At 44.1% G+C, this 22006-nt stretch overlaps 2 protein-coding genes across 5 annotated transcripts in view; both read right to left on the reverse strand.

Annotated features, from left to right (window-relative positions):
* Positions 1 to 22006, reverse strand: part of smal (smoke alarm) — a 236821-nt gene that overhangs the window by 153702 nt on the left and 61113 nt on the right. The window lies entirely within an intron of this gene.
* On the reverse strand, positions 18741 to 20123 carry LOC139354716 (fibrous sheath CABYR-binding protein-like). The gene has a single exon (XM_070998952.1). The coding sequence runs from the start codon at positions 20121 to 20123 to the stop codon at positions 18741 to 18743; it is 1383 nt and encodes a 460-aa protein (XP_070855053.1).

Here is a 22006-nt window from a genome sequence, read left to right on the forward strand (position 1 = left end):
CTAAAACTCTTTGCAGATGTTTTATTATTAATTTTTTCTTAAAGGAAAGTATAATTTGTTCATTAATGGAATCACAATTTATCTGTACACTTAAAAAAATGTCTACTTCAGTTCTGGGCTTAAATTAAAAAAATTAAGTTAATATTAATAACAAATAATTGTTTGTTAGTTATCGGCAATGTTTGTTACGATACCCTACAAGGTACTGTTAAAATATATGATGGGGCCACTTTCATAAGACGCAAAGGAAAATAACACAAACTAGCAAAAATTATTGCTTTATATCTTATGAATACATATATTTATTTATCTGACTTGGTTTTCCACAAGTCTTTGCTCTGGCAGTTCTGATACACATATAAATTAAAGAGGTTTTTTAATCTTTGCTCCACTTTTCTAGTCAAAACAATAAAGAACACTATAGTCGAGTACCTCGACTATCAGATACTCTTTACTCGGCTAAAGGGACCAAAGGTTTGGGCGGTTTGTGGGCATTAGAGTGGGCGTGGCATATTCGCGTAACATACTTGCGCTGCGTACAGGGCTACGGAATCTAAATCTGAAATCTCAATTCCCTATCTTCTTTAGTTTCCGAGATATCCGCGTTCATACTAACGATTTTTTGAAGTGTGTGGGCGTTAAAGTGGGCGAGGCACCCTGCTGAAAGAAACTTGCGCTGCGCAGGAATCTCAGGAATCTGCATGTAGCTCTTATAGTTTCCGAGATCTCAGCGTTCATACGGACAGACGGACAAACGGACAGACGGACATGGCTAGATCGACCGGCTAGTTATCCTTATCAAAAATATATATACTGCGTGGTGTCGGAACGCTTCCTTCTACCTGTTACATACTTTCCGACGAATGTAGTATACCCTTTTACTTTACGAGTTTCAGGTATAAATATGTTTTTATTAAAGAGTTTCCAATTGGGAATGACTCTTCTAGATATCTTTTGCAAGCAGAAATCACAGTGAGGTAGTAAAGCGTAAGAAGGGAATGGCACACGCAGAAGGGTATTGGGAAAAGAAATGTGTCCTCGCAAAAACTTTTGCAAATTCTAGACAGTATGCATGTCAAGTGGTGAGCATAGTGAATCGCGGGGCAGTCAAAATGCTGAGAATATGAGAGGTTAATAACTGAATAGTCGTCACATGTCAGAAAGAAAAGGCAAAGAAAAATTCACAAAGGACAGCAATAAAAACAAAAAGAATTCAAATGGGTCAGGGGAGTTGGAAAATATATTTTAAAGGCATCTTTGACTAAATAGTATAATTCGAGACAGGATTCGTATATGCCAGGCAACGCATCAGATGAAATATAGGAATAATTTATTAGTTTTTAGGAACATGAACCTAACCTAGTGAGCAAAATAAATAAGGCTATATTTATTTATTTCAATTCATTCCAGCGGCTTAACATCAGACCACATAATGTAGACACTTCTAGCTGGTATTATGAGTCATTCATAATTTCGGAGGGCATCAAAGCTGATCTCCTGTCTGGCTGCCTCGCCCTTGCGGCCTCTGTCGGACTACTCAGGTCTGTCAATTGAATGGGCTGGTTGAACATAAAATTCGCCATACAGAGAACATACTATTAACCGCTTTGTCTGTGGATTATCATCATTCATATTGTCATCGTCGACTCCATGTGTGTGCCTGTTAGGGATTTTTTTTATGAATTACAATACAGGCCTCTTCTGACAAAAACTTAAATGGCGGATTATATTGAAAACATTTTTGGAGAAGAATGACAACGACATTGACAATGAAGCGGTAGTAAGTTACTACTAGGCGCTCGCAACAAAAATTGACAGGGTGACACACTAAAAAAGTGGGGCGAGGACGGCGGGCCAAAATGCCATCGTACAAATAACACTAGAACGGTGCAGGCTGTCGGTTGAGAAGGGTGAGGGTGAAAGGCAGGACGTTCGATAGGCGGATCAACGGAGCGTATCCAGGACATGTGGGCTGAGGTCGGAACCCTCACTCAAGCTCTTTCGATTTTCCGAATTATTTTCTAGGCGTGGGTCCGCAAAAGGTTCGATATGGAATAATGACCCTGGTTTTAGGATTTAATGTACAAATGCAGCTCCGACCCAGAGGGCCGAATACTCAGATCATTAACCTATGTTTCTCAGCTATTGCTGCCAAACAAATTGGTTCGGCCTGATTACTTTTAACTACATGTATAGTAAGTGATATTAACAATAGGGGTACTTCTACCATGGTTCTTCAGACCTCCCAGGAGGGACCAGTCATGACGTCATCAGTCAAATGCTCGTTATGAAATTTCTACCATACCGCAAGTAAATATACCCGTTACTTGTAGGTAGAAGGAAGCGATTCCGACCCCATAAAATATATAAAATCTTTATCAGGATCCTAGCCGGGTCGATCTAGCCATGTCCGTCCGTCCATATAAATTCTGAGATCTCTCAGACTATAACAGCTAGAGTGTTGGGATTTGGCATGCAGATTCTTGGGTGACGCTAGGTGGCGCTAGCCACAAGCTAACATCCTTCTCGCACTCTCTTTAGCTGAGTAACGGTTATCAAATAGTCGCCGTCGAATATAGCGTCCTTTCTTTTTTTCTCATAAGTTTCGTTGCGGCTCCTAATGTTTTTGGTTTATTTTACAGCTTATTTATTTTGAATTTGGGTCGTCAGGGCAATCGATTAATAATACTGAAAATAATTATAAGTTTTTAATATATTTTAGTTATAAAACTTTTTTCTCATTCCATCGTGCGGTTTTTTTTGTTATGCATTTCTAAGTCTTATTAGCAAGAAGAGAGTATGTGAATATAAATACTGACGTCGAAAGCGCCTATAAAACAGCGGGGCGCATACATACATGCCGGACTTTTCGATGCGTGTGTGCGTCGTTGTGTTTTTAACATGTAAATGTAATGTGCTCTCCCCTTCCGACCGTTCCTACGCAAACTATTCTCTCAGTTTTAAAGCTATCGGGCTGAAACTTTCCCAAGGTCTTATTTCTTTTGCATGTAGTATATATGTAAGTCGGAACCAGCCGGATCGCTCAACTATATCTTATAGCTCCCATAGGAATAATCGGAAAAAATATGTAAAACAAAGGAGAACGAGTACCTCGACTACCAGATACCCGTTACTCAGCTAAAGGAACCATATCGAAATTGAGACATGCAAGCAGTAAAGCGAGATTAACATGCGCCACCTACCCGCGATCTCAATATATGGTTATGTGGGCTGCAGACTGATTTAGGCGTTATGGGCGTTAGAGTGGGCGTGCCAAACTTTTTTGGGGTGAATCGATAGGTATTGACGAGACTAATACATTTCAGTTAACAGTTTTTTCTAGCATGAAAATTGCCTGTGGATTAGGCGACTTGTTGGCGTTAGAGTGGGCGTGGCAAACTTTTTTGGGTTAACCGATAGGTATTGATGAGGACAATACATTTCAGTTACATTTTTTATTCAAGCATCAAAACTGTAGGTTTGTGGGCGTGGCATCTTTGCGTAACAAACTTGAACTGCGTACAAGGCTACGGAATCAGCATCTGAAGTCACAATCCTCTATCTTCTACAGTTTTTGAGATATTTGCGTTCATACCTACGATTTTTTGAAGTTTGTAGGCGGTTTGTCGGCGTTAAAGTGGGCGGAGCAAACTTTTTTGGGCTAAGCGATAGGTATTGATGAGGACAATACATTTCAGCTAAATTTTTTATTCAAGCATCAAAACTGTAGAAGCCACAGTTTTGGCCGGTTTGTGTGCGTTAGAGTGGGCGTGGCACTCTACTGAAACAAACTTGCGCTGCGTAAGAAGCTCAGGCAAGCCAAATCTCAATAGCCTAGCTCTTATAGCTTCCGAGATCTCAGCGTTCATCCGGACGGACAGACAGACGGACAGACGGTCAGACGATCAGTCGGACAGACGGACAAGGCTAGATCGACTCGGTTAGTGATCCTGATCAAGAATATATATACTTTATGGGGTCGGAAAAGCTCTCTTCTACCTGTTACATACTTTCCGACGAATCTAGTATACCCTTTTACTCTACGAGTAACGGGTATAAAAATCTAGCCATGTCCGTCTGTCCGTCTGTCTGTCTGTCCGGATGAACGCTGAGATTTCGGAAACTATAAGAGCTAGGCTATTAAGATTTGGCGTGCAGATTCCTGAGCTTCTTACGCAGCGTTTCAGCAGAGTGCCACGCCCACTCTAACGCCCACAAACCGCCCAAAACTGGGGCTCTTAGAGTTTTGATGCTAGAATAAAAATTTTAACATAAGTGTATTCTTCTCATCAATACCTATCGAGTGACCCAAAAAAAAAAATTGCCATGCCCACTCTAACGCCCACAAACCGCCCAAACCTGTGACGGCACAGTTTTCATGCTAGATAAAAAATTTTAACTGAAATGTATTGGTCTCGTCAATACCTATCGATTGATCCACAAAAAATTTTGCCACGCCCACTCTAACGCCCATATTCTACCGCCGGTAGGTGGCGTATTTAAATCTCGCTTTGCTGCTTGCATATCTCCATTTCCCTTTGGTCCCTTTAGCTGAGTAACAGGTATCTGATAGTTGAGGTACTCGTTCTCCTTTGTTTTACATATTTTTTCCGATTATTTCAATGGGAGCTATAAGATATAGTTGGGCTAGGAAATAATATTTTTGAATCAGTTCTGAATTTTAATTTTAATTTTATCAACATCGGACGATTATATCATATAGCTGCCATAGGAACGATTGGAAAATTGGTGGGAAAATAAAATGAAACTAATTATAGGTTCGGTGTTTTTTAACATATAACCTTCTACGCTTGGAAAATTAACATTTTTTAATTATGACTAAATTTTAAAATTAATTTTATCAAAATCGGACGACTATATCATATAGCTGTTATAGGAACGATCGGAAAAATGTGTGGAAAAATAATATGAAACAAATTATAGCTTCGGTGTTTTTTTACATATTATCTTATGATACAAACAAGTGGCATAGAGTAAGAATCTACAGTGTGCCACTTAATTCATGATACAGCAGACGATTTATACTTTAGTTAACGATAACTCCTTTATTAAAAAATAAACAAAAAAAGTAAGGATGCCATGTTGCATATTTCAGATATCTTAACAATATTACAAATTAAATGAACAATTTTTTCCTTTGGTTTACTTAGAAATTAGAAAAAACTTAAAAACGTAACACATTTTGTTCCACAAAAGTGATGATACACTTTCTATTAAGTTAACTTAAAAGTTAATTTCACAGCTTTAAATTAAATTTAATATTTTGTGGGGTATCCCTTCATTTTAATGACCTCATTAAGTCGTCTTGGCATGGATGAAACTAATGCTTCCAGATAAGATGGGTCCATTTTGTTCCACTCCTCCTGTAGCGCTGCCTTTAGATCCGTTTTCTTGCGAATCTCGCGACCCCTAATGTTTTTTTCCAGTTGATTCCATACGTGCTCTATGGGGTTTAGGTCGGGACTCTGCGGAGGTGGTTTAAGCAGGTGCGGAACATTATACAGCAGCCAGAGGCGAGTATTTAAGGCCGTGTGTTTCGGATCATTATCTTGGTAAAAGTAAAAAGATGATCCAATTCCAAGCTTATCTGCGCTTTCTTTTAAGTTCCTTTTAAGGATCTCGATATACATTTTGTGATCCATGATTCCGTCAATGAATTCCATGTTTCCGACGCCTGCAGAGCCCATACAACCCCAAACCATTACTCCTCCTCCACCATGCTTTACGGTCTTAATCGTATATTTTGGTTTATAGGCATCTCCAGGTCGCCGCCAAAACTTAAAACGGCCATCTGATCCAAATATATTATATTTCGACTCGTCAGTGAAAATATCATTTCTCCAGAACTCAACCGGATGACTTTTGTACGTTTTAGCGAATTCAAGTCTCTGAAGGCGATTTTTTTTTGACACGTGCGGCTTCTTGCGTGGTGTATATGAGCCAAAGCCGAATTCTTTTATTGTCCTACGGATCGTTTCTGGGTGGACATCCTTATCTAGAGTTGTCTTTACAACTTCACTTATTTTTACGGCACTTTGGAAAGGTTCCTTGTCCACAATGTGTTTTATGGTGCGTTTGTCCCTATCATTCAATTTTGGTGGACGGCCACTTCTTCGAGTATTTTCAATCCGACCCTCGTTTTTAAAACGCCCTATCACATGTTGGATTGTGGACCGGCTTCTAGACATAATTTTCGCTATTTCTGCATAGGATTTTCTTTCTTTTACGTGTAAATTTAAAATTATTTTTCTTTCCTCAACCGTAAGCTCTTTACGCGACATTTTTGTGGCTCCTACTCAAGTTTGATATTCCAAGAATTGCACCAATGCAAAGGAAGGCACACAAAAACATAGGAAAAAAGCGCCGTTACAATTGTCAAAACAGAACAGAAACGAGCACGATTATTCTTAAATGTATCATCACTTTTGTGGAACAAAATGTATAAAGTTTTTAAGTTTTTTCTAATTTCTAAGTAAACTAAGGGAAAAAGTTGTTATATTAATTTGTAATATTGTTAAGATATCTGAAATAAACAACATGGCATCCTTACATTTTTTGTTTATATATTAATTAAGGAGTTATCGTTAACTAAAGTAGAAATCGTCTGCTGTATCATGAATTAAGTGGCACACTGTATATAGAGGTTTCAATTGCTCTGCCCGAACCTCTGCCCAACCTCTGCTAAAAGCCAATTCAAGGCCAAGTTTGAAGCTAACTTAGGTGCGAAGCAACAGCAATAGGGATTTCGATCGAGCGGTGCAGAATGAGGTGGGAAGGAATTACAAGTTCGATCAAACTTGTCAAAAAGAGGGGAAATAAGCATTTTTCGCCTAGGTGGCATCATAGCCTCATTATCTAAAGAGAGCGGCAGAGCAATTGGCGCCTCTATATAGTTCATTACTCTATGCAAGTGGCCCAACGACACCAAGCACGTGCTTGTTACGCGCGGGGCCCTTTTATCAATTTGGGAAAAAAATACGAGTTCGCGAGGAAGATACAAAAAACAAATAGAGACGGGACACAAATGAAAATAAAAGAAGCATATAAGAATGAGGCAAATGAGTTAAAATATTAGTTTTTAATACCGGGATAGAAGTTGAAGTGCAAATTAAATGATAAAGGTTGTTATAATTATTACATAGAACGCGAAAGGGCTCGTGCAGACAAAAATTAGATGTACATCGTGGCAAATTTAGGGGATAATAATTTCGTGTTAGTCTAACAGGAACATTGAAAGTTAGGCGGTTTACAAGTTCTACAGAATCAATATCACCTCTTATAAGATTTTGCATAAAAATAGTACCAAGCATTGTTCTACGATTTGCAAGGGTAGGTAAATTAAGCAATAGTAATCTACTCTGATAGGAAGGTAGCCTTATGTTTTGATCCCAGTTCAAACTACGAAGGGCAAAAAGAAGAAATTTTTTTTGTACCGACTCAATACGGTCAATATGCACTTGATATTGTGGACTCCAAACCGAAGAACAATATTAAAAATAGGACGGACAAGGGAGGTAAATAATAATTTGGTTGTATAAGGGTAATCAAATTCTTTTGACCAACGCTTTATAAACCCAAGAACACTCATGGCCTTGCTGACAGTGGACATTATGTGGCAGTCAAATTTAAGTTTTGGGTCCAGAAGAACGCCTAAGTCATTAACTGAATATATACGGTCGAGTGGCGTATTTTGAAGAGAGTAACTAACAAAAGTAGGAGTACCCCTCTGAAAAGTCATAACGTTGCATTTAAGGCAGTTCAAATTTAAAAGGTTATACTCACACCATCCCTGAAAACAATCATTATATATCATTATATATCATTATGTGATAAACAAAGCTTAACATCATCAGCATACATTAGTACACCAGAGTGTGTTATGATAGAGGGAAGATCGTTAATAAACAAAGTAAACAGCAAAGGGCCCAAATGACTACCCTGAGGCACTCCAGATGTCACATAGATCAGTTTTGAGGCAGCGTTCTTGAATATAACCCTCTGAGTCCTACCATTCAAATAACTTGAAATCCAAGTTAATAGATTACATGGAAACCCAAGCTGATTTAATTTGAACAAGAGATACCATTCTAGATACCGTGACTTCAGACGGGTCTGAAACAAACACAAGATCTAGTTGTCTATTTAATGAATTCCGTATAAAGCTTACTTGCTGTAACGATAATTCTAGAAGACCATCTACAAAAACATGGGCGGATAGAGGTATAGCGACTAGTGAGTCAGTAGGAGGAGACCAAGAAATATCAGGGAGATTAAAGTCACCCAAAACAATCAAAAGGTCACTGTTAGAAAGAAGGGATAGAACAGATTATATCGCAGACAGGTGGTGCTCATAAATTATTAAATCAGAGCCAGGTGGAATATAGGAACATGTAACAGATATTGAGAATGATTGCAAGGAAACTTTCACACTAACATATTCAATTTCATTAGGAGTATCAGAGTGAATTCTCTCGGATGTTAGGCTAGTGCTAACGGCAACCAGCACACCGCCTCCCCTACGTGAGGAGCTATCGGTCCTATAGGCATTAAAATTGTTTTGACAGAACTTCATTGTCAGATATCTCTGGTTTCAGCCAAGTTTCCGTAAAAGCCAACATATCAGCAGTAAATGCAGAGGAGTCAGCTTAAAGCTTGGGTAGCTTCATATTTAGTCCCCTAACATTTTGATATGCCAAAAATAAACTTTTTAGTTTTTTGGCGCAGTGGAAGGTCTGTTATTTGTTCTCGGTTCATTGGGAACAAATTCTTTTATTACTAAATCATCATTAAGCCAAAAGCTTTCATCAGACGGAGCAAATATTTTAAAAGACGATACAGTACGAGCATATGAAAATCTAATTTGTTCAACTGAAATATTCTCGGATTTGAATTTTTCACGAATAAATTCCAAAACATCCTCAGATGTGGTACCTGGGGTGAATCTCGAAACAAATAATTGTTTTCTATGTGGAACAACTGATAATTTCTCACGTCCCCCAGCAGCAGATTGCACCTCTCTAAGCTGAGAGCCAGAAACGGTAACTTCTGTACCTATAGGTGCGGTCGGCACCGTAGCCGGCACTGAAGGTTTTTTTACCACCCGACTTCGAGAAGCAGTGACTTCACCTGAAACAGCTGTAGCCATAGGCGCAGTAGGTTTACTTACCACAGTGTCAACAGAGACTGCTGCAGCCACCAAGTTCGGATTTGGGGTGGATACCGTGACCGTATTAACTGCCGCTAAGCTGGTTTTTTTACGTTTAGGCGACTCAGTTAGTAATTTTTTATTATTAAATTGGGCACAATCGGAATTGAACCGCTCATTGAGCTGTTTTAAAGCACCAGAGAGATTCTAAAGCCGCTCATCTCAACAACCATTTCCTTGCAGGATCCACATGACCAAATGAGTCCAGAATTCTTATCAATGAAGTCTTCGACTCTACCAGTAAATCCTGCGCATTTAACGTGCATCATCGATTCGCAGAGCCAGCAGAAAATAAAAGGGTCTTAAGTTGAAGACGAAAGAGTACAATTTTTCTTAGAGCAGACAAGAGCCATTTAAAGGAAATGAAATAAAATAAAAAAATGTATGAAAAATACCTCAAGTAAATTTGGCACTGGGATCAAATTCCAAAACCACAAAGGCACAAAACACGAAAAAAAATAAGAGCGCGAGATCGCGTATTAATTTAAGAGAGCACGAGAGAATAAATCTTCTATCGATTGAGCGTTGCTTGTGGGACACTGACAACTTTACGCAGGAACAGTTGCAATGTAAAGCAAGCAAGAGAGTGAGAGAGAGAGAGACAAGAGAATAGCACACCAAAAGTCTACCAGAAATTTGGCAGGTTCAGAGAGAGTTTAAGTTACAGTTGTAATATAGAGCGGGAGAGAGAGTGAGAATCAAAGAGTTTTAGCAAGTTTAGTGAGTATAAAAATTACACTAACAAAGCTAGGAGATTAAACAAATCTAATGTAAATGTTAAAATAACTATAGGGAATATCATATTTTGTATTTTTAAATTTAATAATTATAACTGCAAGGGTATACAAACTTCGACTTGCCGAAGTTAACTTCCTTTCTTATTTTATTTTGTGAGTTTTTTATAAATCAATTATGTAAGCAAGAGAAAACGCTATAGTCGATGGCCTCGACTATTAGATACCCGTTACTCAGCGTAAGGGAGTGCGATTGGGATGGAGATATGCTTAAAGCAACTCTGTTTTTACTAACACACCTATCCTAAAGCTCCATCTATATTCTCCTTCTATACAGCGCCATTTAGCCAAAAGCACCCCAAGCGGCTTGATAGCGTATTAGTAAAAACAGCTTATTTGCTGCATGTGGTGTGCCATTTCGACTGAATTGCAAAATATTGATTATTATTTGGCTATAACTATTTTCTAAAATCTCTGTTCTCGAGCTATTTAAAACCTTTTAAATGTTTGCAGGACCTTAAAATCGAGCTTGGATACGCACAAACAAAATTCAATGCTGAGGCAGCGTTAATTGTTCTGAACTGGTAAATGTGGCAATTTTTGTTGAATAATAACTTTCAAACGGAATTTCTAGGGCTATACAGTTTAAAGATAAAACAGAAACCTTTAGAGCCGTTTTGACCAATAAAAAGTTAACCTAAAAGAACCTTTACTTTAAACTATGGTGTTTAATTCACGTAAGAAAGGGGTACATGGTATTTTAAAATAGATTTTTAACGATAAATAACACCAGTCTGTAGCTTTAGTAGTTTAAAGGTTACGGGAGTACGACATTTAGCTGTTTATAGCTGTTTCCCTCAAAAATAGTTTTTAGTTTTTTTCCAGAAGTTGTAGAACTAAAGCTTCATATATTAAGCTCTTTAACATCATTCAAAATACTTAGTTGACCACGGCCAACACTAATGAAAACATTTTTGTAAGGTGAAGTGCGATGAACCTTACCTCGTTAAGAGGTGGGGTTTTTTATTTAAAAACAAGGAAGAACGCTATAGTCGAGTACCTCGACTATCAGATACCCGTTACTCAGCTAAAGGGACCAAAGGGAAATGGAGATATGCAAGCAGCAAATCGAGATTTAAATACGCCACCTACCGGCGGTAGATAGATTTAAGCGCTATGGGCGTTAGAGTGGGCGTGGCAAAATTTTTTGTGGATCAATCGATAGGTATTGACGAGACCAATACATTTCAGTTAAAATTTTTTATTCAGCATGAAAACTGTGGGCGTCACAGGTTTGGGCGGTTTGTGGGCGTTAGAGTGGGGGTGGCAATTTTTTTTTTTGGTCACTCGATAGGTATTGATGAGAAGAATACACTTATGTTAAAATTTTTATTCTAGCATCAAAACTGTAGGAGCCACAGTTTTGGGCGGTTTGTGGGCGTAAGAGTGGGCGTGGCACATTGCTGAAACAAACTTGCGCTGCGTAAGAAGCTCAGGAATCTGCACGCCAAATCTCAATAGCCTAGCTCCCATACTTTCAGAGATCTCGGCGTTCATCCGGACGGACAGACAGACGGACAGACGGACATGGACATGGACAGACGGATAGATCGACTCGGCTAGTGATCCTGATCAAGAATATATATACTTTATGGGGTCGGAAACGCTCCCTTCTGCCTGTTACATACTTTCCGACGAATCTAGTATACCCTTTTACTCTACGAGTAACGGGTATAATAAGGTAACTAACGCAGACATATACGAGGACGAAAAAATGGTGACTTTTGATGTAGTCTCTTTGTTTCCCAGCATATCTATTGGATTAGCCGTATCAGTTATCCAGTTTAAATGGAAAATTGCCCAAGAACACACAAAATCTCTAAAAACTTTACTTATTGACATTCTAAGCTTCTGCATCACAGAAAATTGATACTTGAAGTGGGAAAATGATATATATACAAAACTCAACAGTTCAGCAGCCTCACCAATAATAGCAGATATTATTTGGAGGAAATTCTAAGTCCAATAGGACGCACAAAACTACTTACAAAATACGTTGACGCAATTGTTAAGGAAACAGAAACTCAAGCATAAAGTAAGAATCTATATAGAGACACCATTTGCTCTGCCGCTCTCTTTTAAGACTTTGCCAATGATGCCACCTAGGCAAAAACAGATAATATCCCTAGTTTTTTAAAAGTTCGATGGGACCTTGAATTCCTTCCCGCGGTGAGTTTTATGAAATATTATATATCTGCACCGCTCTTACTCACTGTTTTGTTTTTGTAAGTAATCCTCACCACTATTGCTGTTGCTTCGCACTTTTGGGTGTGTTGAAAAACAGAAGTTAGCTTCAAAATTGACCTTAAATTGGCTCTCAGCAGAGGTTCGGGCAGAGCAAATGGTGTCTCTATATAGTTTCTTACTCTATGACTCAGGAAACACTACAGAATCTTAACTTGCATCACAAAGACAGAAAGTACAATTTACGATTGAAATAGAAAATTACAACAAACTTATTTTCTTAGACCCTTGAGCACATAGTATCCACAACAAAATCAAACTTAACTGGTATAAAAAGCCAATCGCCTCAGGACGAATAATATGTTATTATTCAAACCATCTAAGAAATATAATAATAAACACTGCACAGACTCTAGCCCACCGAAGACAATAAACTAATTATATACCCAATGTTATCTCTAGAATGTTGAAGTATATTATCAAGGAGCTAAAGAATACTAAATTTCAAGAAACTAAATTATACAAATCGTTATAAATCAAAGATTTATGACCGAGACAAAATTCATCTAGCTCTTAAACCTATAAAAACAATGGCCTCACAATGGCAACATTAAATGTATAATTGAAGTAATTGACAAACTACCAAACGTGTAATAAAGTATATATTGGGACAACGAAGGCTAAATAAAAACAAGAACAGCTGGCCGCAAATCGGACACCAAAAACGATAATAATATAAGTATCCCAAAAACGGCACTTGCAACGCTGTGGGTGCTATAGCAGCGAGCTTCGGATAGGGTGCAGGATAGGCACATAAGTGTGTCCCGTATCCTTAAAAATTCATATTTGTAAATTTTATTTTTAATTTTGTTTAAAAAAATATTATTTTTGTAAAGCTTGAGGTGGGTGTGCTAAGGCGACTACTATATATAAACGATGTTGAACTAATTAGCTTTTTTATTAGTTATTGCAAAATTAAAACACGACATTTCGGGTTGTTTTATGCTTGTTAACAATTTATAAGCAAAAGAGTACAGCTGGGGAGATGAGACTGCGTTTAATGTCGAGATGAGAATTCGTACTGATTTTACACAGGGTTAGCCAGCCGAATGCTGGGCCCAAGAATGCAAGCACACAAAATGAGAGCTCTGGATAGAGAGAGATACCTTTCGCGACGCAGTTAATATAAGAGACCGGATTCAGAAGTTAATTAGCAGCTGTGGCTGCGTGATCCGACATACTCCCCCCGTTGGAAGCCTGGGTTTCAACATCATCCTTAAGGGGTAGCAGATACAGCTTGTTTACTGCTCGCTTTGTCACTCCTGATGCTGTCTTCAGAACGGCAACTCGAGCAACGCCATCTCCACCGAACAGAAGCTCAATCACTTTGGCGAGGGGCCACTTCATGGGTGAAAAGTTATCGTTCTTGACCAGAACTAACTCATCGACAACCAGGCAAGGTTTTTGGGTGCGCCACTTCGAGCGCTGCTGCAGTAGTGTTAAGTATTTTTCCTTTCATCGGAACCAAAAGATCTGCTGTAAGTAAGCCACGCGTTGCCATCCATCCAAGCGATTGAAATTAGGACTGGTCACATCCGGCTTGACGAAAGAGGAAGTCGGGCCACCATTCAAAATATGTGCTGGGGCTAATACATCCAGATCACCGGGATTTTCTGAGATTGAGACTAATGGTCGAGAATGAAAAACCAATCAATAGCCTCCGCCAAGCAAAAGTCCAATGTAGCTCTCTGATGATCATTACTGAGGATTAGGCGCCTTAGTTCGAGCAGGTCATCGCGAGTGACAACAAAGTTGGTTGCATTATCAGACCAAGTCTGCCGTGGCCTTCTTCTAGTGCATATAAACCGTTTCAGGCCATGCAGAAACGACACCGTAGAGAGATCCTCTCCAAATGAATAGCCTTTGTGGCGAAACAAGTAAAGACACAAACGTAGCATTTTACTGGAGGCTTGCTTCGCATTTCTGACTTGTAGAGAAATGGCCCACTACTCCAGGCTTCAGTCGAAAGCATCTAATACATTTGTTTACTGCCTTCATCACCGTCTTCCATCCACCAATAGGCCAATATTGGAATCGAATTATGCCGAGAAGTGCCCGTGGTCAAGTTTGCAGATAGTGAGCAATAAAGGCAATAGTGACCGAACGACTCCGTTGTAATATAATTAGATGGCGCCCATTAAAATCCAGCGAAGAGTTACTTAGCTGGCCATCGACTCTAAGAAGCCCAAATTTATCGTTGAATGGCGAATGAGATGCGAGTGTGCTGGATGAGTGACCCAATCCCTTTGACTGCAATGATTTGATGTCCCATAAGTGTGAGCGCTGGACAAGACGAAGCAACAACAGAGTACCGCCTTGAAGATCGGGAACCATAAGCGGACCCGAAATGCTCCCATAATGAGAGAGTGAGCTTTGGTAGTTTTGTGGAGCACATATAAACCAGGATAGGCTCCCAATTCTCAATAATAACACCGGAAACTTTTAAGAAAGTTAAGCATCCCGACTCCTGAGCTCCTGACTGTTCACCTGCAATCGCTTATTTTCGAAACGCTCAGTTACGTTATTCCAGTCTGAGCGAAAGCCATAATTGGTGAGTGGGGATCTTGAAACTATGGAATGAGCTTCGTGACTTGTTGTTGAATTTAAGTGGAATAATTTTTTAACGGGCGTTAGACTCGGATTGTCTATGTATATTGCCGTGAAAAGGTCCCGGAAAGTCGGCCAGCGATGATAATCGCCAGAGAAAACCTCTGTGTCGATAGGAGGGAGCCGACAGCCATAAGACGTGGAATTTTGGGTCGGAGTTACTGGAGCTTGAGGTATTTGGGAGGAGCCTTTTTGGATTTGTTCCCTCAGCTGCGCGGCAAATATTTCGTAAGTGGAGTACATTTGGTAATACTTGGACTTTAGTATGAATTTTGTGTCTGCGGCGCTCTCGCCTGCAGCTATAATGCAGTCGGGGCATATGTGCTGCCTTTACCGTTTGCCACAAGGAATTGAGGCGATCGCGACGGATTTTACAGGCGGATAACGTTGGGGTAGGAGCACCTGGAGCGTTCACAGTGGCCTCAAAGTGGATCAGACAGTCAGCTGTGGCCATAAATCGGGTTAAATCGGATTTTACTGATGTTACCATGACGTTAAATAATTTAGAATTTTAATTCAGAAGTAAGGAAACGGGTTGGAATCAAATTGAAATTTAGGAACCAATCAAAATTGTAAATATATATAATATATATATATATATATATATATATATATAAATATAGATAACGTTGGGGTAGGAGCACCTGGAGCGTTCACAGTGGCCTCAAAGTGGATCAGACAGTCAGCTGTGGCCATAAATCGGGTTAAATCGGATTTTACTGATGTTACCATGACGTTAAATAATTTAGAATTTTAATTCAGAAGTAAGGAAACGGGTTGGAATCAAATTGAAATTTAGGAACCAATCAAAATTGTAAATATATACGATCACACTTTCGGATAATAAAGTCAATAAATATTTATTATATCGGATGGTCGACTTATGTAAAAAATTACGGACTATAATATTTTTTGTTTGGAAGGAACATTTATTGTGAGCTCTTGACCCACTGTGCACTGGCGAAAATACCGATATACGTATATATGTACACTGTACATATGTACATATGTGGGGTGCGAATAGCGAAATAACGTTGCGGGAATTGGAAAGACTTCGCTTATGTTTGTATGTCGGTGTGTTTGTTTGTCAACTGCACAACTAAATTGCAAACGATTTTCTGGAGTAAATTTGTGGATATTGTAACGTTGTTTTTAATTTTAGATATAGTTTAACCGTATTTGTAGGTCGAGAAAAGTAGTTGGAGTGTACTGTATTAGAAAGAGTAGTTAGAGTGGACTGTATTAGAAAGAGTAGTAAGAGTGGACTGTATTAGAATATTGTAACGAACTGATTTTGTGTGTCTGCTCGCTACGAGATTCGTGCGGCTAGCTCAGAAGATTGTGTGTTCGTCCCACCAAATTTATATGACGTGATTGCCCGTAGATCAGTGAGAAAACAAAGTGTTCAAATGGTAACAGTGGGATTTATTCTCGTGGTATTGGTACAGCGGGTGTGTGGCTATGCTGGTTTTTGTATCTCCTTGTTCTGGTTCCGCCGGCTGCTGGTGCTCCTCCTTCTGGCTTCTCGACGCGTTGACTCGTCCTCCTCTGGATCCTGGGTCTCGGGACGCTCGTAGTGGCCGCCTCTGCTTGCTTGCCGACACGTTGCCTCGGGGTCGCTTGTAGCGCCTTAGACCCGCAGAGAGTTCGGCCTTGTGGGCTTAGGAAAGCGTCACCGTTCTCAGACTAGGGTGAACAAGCCTTGCTCTGTCCCGGACGGTCCCGCTAGGTTCTTGCTCAGTTCGCGCTGACAGTCAAGGCTGCCGCCTGGAGGCTGTCTAGCGGTTCACTTCGCTTTACGCCTAGCGCAGACGAACGTTCCACCCGGCTTCACCCTAATGCGTGACGTCCGCGACGCTCCTGCGCTCCCCAATGAGCTCCGCGCGGCGATGGTAACGTGGCTGCCGGAAATCTCTGCTGGCGTCGCTGTCGATGTCCTCTGCGCTGTCTTCTGACCAGTATCTCGATGTTCTGGCGCTCGGGGAGCTGGGCGGTCGCTGCTCGGGAACTGACGCCTTTCGAAACCGCAAATCGATCTACCGCTCGTCCGTCACGCCAGGTCATGCTTGGTCGGGCAAGGTACGCTGGGTCGCAGACAACTTTCCTCCCCAAGCTGACGGCTCTTCGTCGTAGGACTCTTTTGCTTATCTCTGACAGACCCGCCGGGCGACTCGCCAGGGTGCGGTCGTGACAAAGATAGAAAACAAACGCCTTGACTTAGCCGCGTGATGCCTTTCAGAACTCAGCCACCTGTGTCTCAATTCGGAGATTCCTGATGTCCTAATCCCGAACGTCTCGACGTGGCGATCTTGCTCCTTGTATGCATCCCACGGCGCTGCTTCCGACGACTCGCTTGGTTGTAGCTCCCTCGTAGATTACTTGCTTGACTGATTGCTCACTTGGTACTTTGACTGATCTTGAAGGCTTGACTCCTCATGATCGACTGATCCAGCTGCCAGCGCTCTGCGGCCTTATATAGGGCCTCCAAGCACCGTTATTTCCCTTTTGCGCATGGCCCGCTGGATCTCTCCACTCTGGGTCCAAAGTTCGTGCCTCCTGGATGACCCACTTGTCCTATATGTACCGCTTCCAATAGATGTTCCGCCCACTGCTGCCGTTCCGCTGATTCCCGTGCCGCTTGTGGCACGCCTGTGTGCCGCTCCACTGCCGAGATGTGGCACTTCCTCTCCCGGTCCAAAGTTCACGGGAGAGTCCAAAGTCCAGTGGAGTTCCGTTATCCCCTTCTGCATACGGCACTCTTGCTCTGGCCGCGAAGTCTCCATTCTCTCTCGATCTCCATCCTTGGTCTCCAATCTCTCTCGCTCTCCTTCATTGGTCTCCAAACTCTCTCGCTCTCCTTCGTTGGTCTCCAAACTCTCTCGATCTCCACCCTTGGTCTCCAAACTCCCTCGTTCTCCCCGCCGCGCCGTTACTACGCGAGTTCGCCGCGTATCTGGTAAGCGGCCGGCCATCTGCTGCTGGTTCTATTTGTGGGGAGTTATTCAACTCCTCACATTCCCCCCTTACTTCGGGAAACATTTAAGACTGGTTCCTACTCTCCGGCGTTTCCTTGCTTATCCTAGCCTTTGAGTCCTTGTGATTCCCGCGGCGCTCCCTCGTTGCTCCCTCGATGCTGCCTCGACGCTCTTAACTCCCTTGAGTTCCTACAGCGGGGGTCATCCGCCTCGTAGCAACTTTAAATCTCCCGCGCCGATATTTCCTGTGTTCCCACTGGGACATCGATACTCCTGGGCTATCGATCCCCAGCTCGCTGCTCATTGCTGCGTCTCACTCCTTTCCATGTTTCCTCCGCCTGGTCACACCATTCGTGCGTGATCGATATTTATTCGCATATCGATACCGACGGTGCGGCGTTGCCACCTGCTCGTTTGCAATATTTTCACCTTGGCCGATATTTCCATTGTCGTGTGCCCATCGATCGCACTATCGTCCAGTGCCAATCGATCGCCTATCGAGGCGCCCCCTTCCCTGGCTCGTGGTGATTTTGCAATTTTTCATGGGTAAGTTCCTTTTACATTTCCTCTACTCCTTCTCATCTTATCCTTCTCTCGCCATTCGTCCTCTCTCGCCCTTCACTCGTCCTCTATCGGCTGCATCGGACTCCATTTTGGCAGCTCTCGAGAGCGGGTGCGGAGAGGACTTCGCATTCACTTTGCAACCGGGACAGCAGGTAAGTAATTGGCGTTCATTTCTTCTTCCTGGACTAAGACCATTCGACTTACAGGTTGCTGGAGTGGCCCATGCATGCCCCGTTCTTTTTCCAGCCACCCCAATCAAACTCTGGGCCCCGTACCCCTTCTCTTGTTGTTTTGGAAAACCCTTGTGTTGTTTTGTGATTTTTTTTTCATTTATTGTGCGAAAACCCGGATGCCCGCGACTCCGAGCCTCACCCGGTACCTCCTCCCGCCATCGCAGACCAGGACGCACCGCCTGCCGCCCTTCCGCCGTGCCGTCGCGACCGCGGGTGCTTCCTCAATGCCCACCGGCCACTCGCTCCTGGCGACCACGCGCCAACCGCCTTCCTCCGGCGCCGATACCTGCCGCATGAACTGCGGCCGCGGGCGCGTCGATCCGGGCGTCGAATTTTGTCGCTGCAGCGGAGGCCTTTGGGTGGCCGGTGGCTCGGGCCACACCCATGGTCCTTTCTCCGGTGACTCCGCCTCCCCCGTCGTTGCCGTCGTCGCCGGTGTTGGCGGGCCCGTGCTTGGTGTCGGCGGGACCCATGCATCTTGTCGGCTCCTCGTCCGGGGATCCCGAGGGTTCACCTTTGGTGCCCCCTCCTCCCATATCCTGGGCACCTCCTTCGACGGTCCTGTCGCGGGCCCCTCGGGCCACGTCCATGTCACCGTCTGCTGCCGCCACCGCATGCCCTCGGCCTCGAACGCCCGTGTGCTGTGGCTCACGTGCGCGGCCGGCACCTCCGTCCGCACCACCGACGGCTCGTCCGCCCTTGCCTGGTGGACGTCCTCCTCCTCCGGTTGCGGCATCGGCTGCGCGGTCGACTCCTCGCTCGGCGTCTGCTCCACCGGTCGTCGTGGCTCCGTGTATCGCGGCGTGGGTGGCCGGGCCGGCCTCCACGGCGGCGTGGCCAACGGTGCTCCATCGTCGCCGTCCGTGAGCCACTCCCCCTCGTAGCGGGGAGTGGGTGGCACCTCGGGTATCCACCGCGGAGGGGATGGCGCGCGTGGTTCGTCCTCGTCCTCGTCCCTCGGGCTGCGTTCCTCGGCCGCGTATCTGGGGGTGAGTGGCACCTCCCACGCGTCCTCCACCTGTGCCTCCCACAGCCGTCGCTCTTCTTCCTCCGCCTCTCGCAAGCGGGCATGCCACCGCGCCGCCGCCGCCTCGTGGTCCTGCCGCAGCCGCGCCTGCCTTCTCGCCTCCTCCTCCGTCGACCGTTGCTGCTCCTCGTCCGACGGCTCCCGGTCTCGGAACCGCTTCCGAGACTCCTCGGTGGCCCGACAGACCGCCTCCGAGTGGCTCCTCGGGAGTTCCTCTCCTCCGACGTCCGTCGTCCCGCGCGGTATCCGACCGCCCGCCGCCGCCTTCCGGAGTCGCCACTCTCTCTCCTCGACGGCGGGATCGCCGATCATCTCCACGTCGCTGTCGTCGCTTACCGCGGGTTCCGGTGCGGAGTCCTCGCCTCGAGTCCGCTCCAGGGCCCGCCGCGGAGCTCGGGTAGGCCGGGTCTCCGACCATCCTTGCCCCGGGCGAGGTTCCTGGAGGGCCGCCATCCTCCTGCGTGTTTCGGCTCTGGTGACGCGTGTGCTCATGATGGTGTTCTGAATTTTAGTGCTCGACCGTCGCCAGGCTCCCCATACATGAAACCTCGGTTGCGCGCCTTCCTTTTGCCCGATACCGTTATGTCCTTTCTTTGGGCGCTCGCTCCCTTACGGTACAGCTCTCTTTGCTGTACCGTCTTCCCCCTTTCTTCGTAAACCACATGTTGTATTCCCTCAGATCACCGTGGCCCTCTGGATGCTGCGGTGCGTTGTACCTCCCGGTTCCGTAATTAACTTGATCACCTTTGGTGAGTATTCTTGGAAGTTGTCCTTGGGCCTACACCTTGCTTCGGGGCGTTCCTGGTTGGTATCCTTGGTGTCCTTGGGTTATTATTGGGGTATCCTTGAGGTGTCTTTCGAGTCCTATTGGGGTATCCTTAGGTATCCTTGGGGATCGTTGGGCTATCCCTAGTGTATCCTTTGGGTACGTGATGTGCTTTCGCTACTGTTTTGTCGACCTTGTCCGTTTCCTTCCCGCTTGGCCTAAACCCGGATGACTCTGGCAACTGCCCGACGCTGAATCCTGATGCCTTGCGGTTGGATCCCTACATGTTACCCGTGTCTTTGTGTCGTCCTCGTAAGAGTCCCTTCTGCCTGGCGTAAACGCGGATGACTCTGGCCACTGCCCGACGCTGAATCCTGATGCCTTGCGGTTGGATCCCCATCCATCCTTATCCACGTCCTTGTGACCTATCCTTGTAATTATCCTTTCTGCGTGGCGTGTGGATGACTCTCGCTTAGGCCTGACGCTGAATCCTGATGCCGTGCGGTTGGATCCCCATCCATCCTTATCCACGTCCTTGTGACCTATCCTTGTAATTGTCCTTTCTGCGTGGCGTGTGGATGACTCTCGCTTAGGCCTGACGCTGAATCCTGATGCCTTGTAGACTGGATCAACGTGAAATCCTTATCCATGTCCTTGCGACCTATCCTTATGGTTGATCTTTCTGCGTGGCTTGTGGATGACTCTCGCTTAGGCCTGACGCATAATCCTGTAGCCTCGCAGTCTGGATCGACGTGAAATCCTTATCCATGTCCTTGCGACCTATCCTTATGGTTGATCTTTCTGCGTGGCTTGTGGATGACTCTCGCTTAGGCCTGACGCATAATCCTGTAGCCTCGCAGTCTGGATCAACGTGAAATCCTTCTCCATGTCCTTGTGCTACGCTGATTGTCCTTTCCGTGTGGCGTATTGATGACTCTCGCTTCGGCCTGACGCCTAATCCTGTCGCCTCGTACCTGACGTTTCTGCTGTCTGCTCGTTTTGTTGTTGCTTGAGCTCGCCAACGTGAACTGTCCTTTCTTTCTTCGACTGTGTGTGGCGAATTTTGCAGATCACTGGAGAGACTAAATCTACCACCTGGTAAGGGCCATCGTACCTCGGGGCTAATTTTGCAGCGAATCCTTCTGCCGCTTTGGACAGGTGATGTTCCTTGGCCCACACTATATCGCCCACCGCTGGTGACCACTGTCTCCTTCTCAGATTGTAGTGTCTGGCTTGGTCTTGGGACGCCTTTTCCATATTTCGCCGCACGATCTCGAATACCTCTCTTAGTTTGTTGGCATTTTCCTCAGGGGTCTCCGTAGCTCGTCCGGTTCCTAGGGTTTCCTTATCGTATAGGCTGCTGGGTAGACGTGGTTCCCTTCCCTGGGTAAGAAACGCCGGTGTATGGCCGGTGGATTCCGATGTGCTCGTGTTCACTGCTAGCATAATCTCCGGCCACTTCTCGTCCCAGTTTCTCTGGTCCTGCCCTGCGAACTGGGCAATCATGGTCTTGACCGTTCTGTTTGCTCGTTCGGTTGGATTCTCTTGTGGTGTGTATGGCGCGGTGAAT

Source organism: Drosophila suzukii, unplaced genomic scaffold (genome assembly GCF_043229965.1).
Source record: "Drosophila suzukii unplaced genomic scaffold, CBGP_Dsuzu_IsoJpt1.0 scf_15, whole genome shotgun sequence".
Lineage (NCBI taxonomy): Eukaryota > Metazoa > Arthropoda > Insecta > Diptera > Drosophilidae > Drosophila > Drosophila suzukii.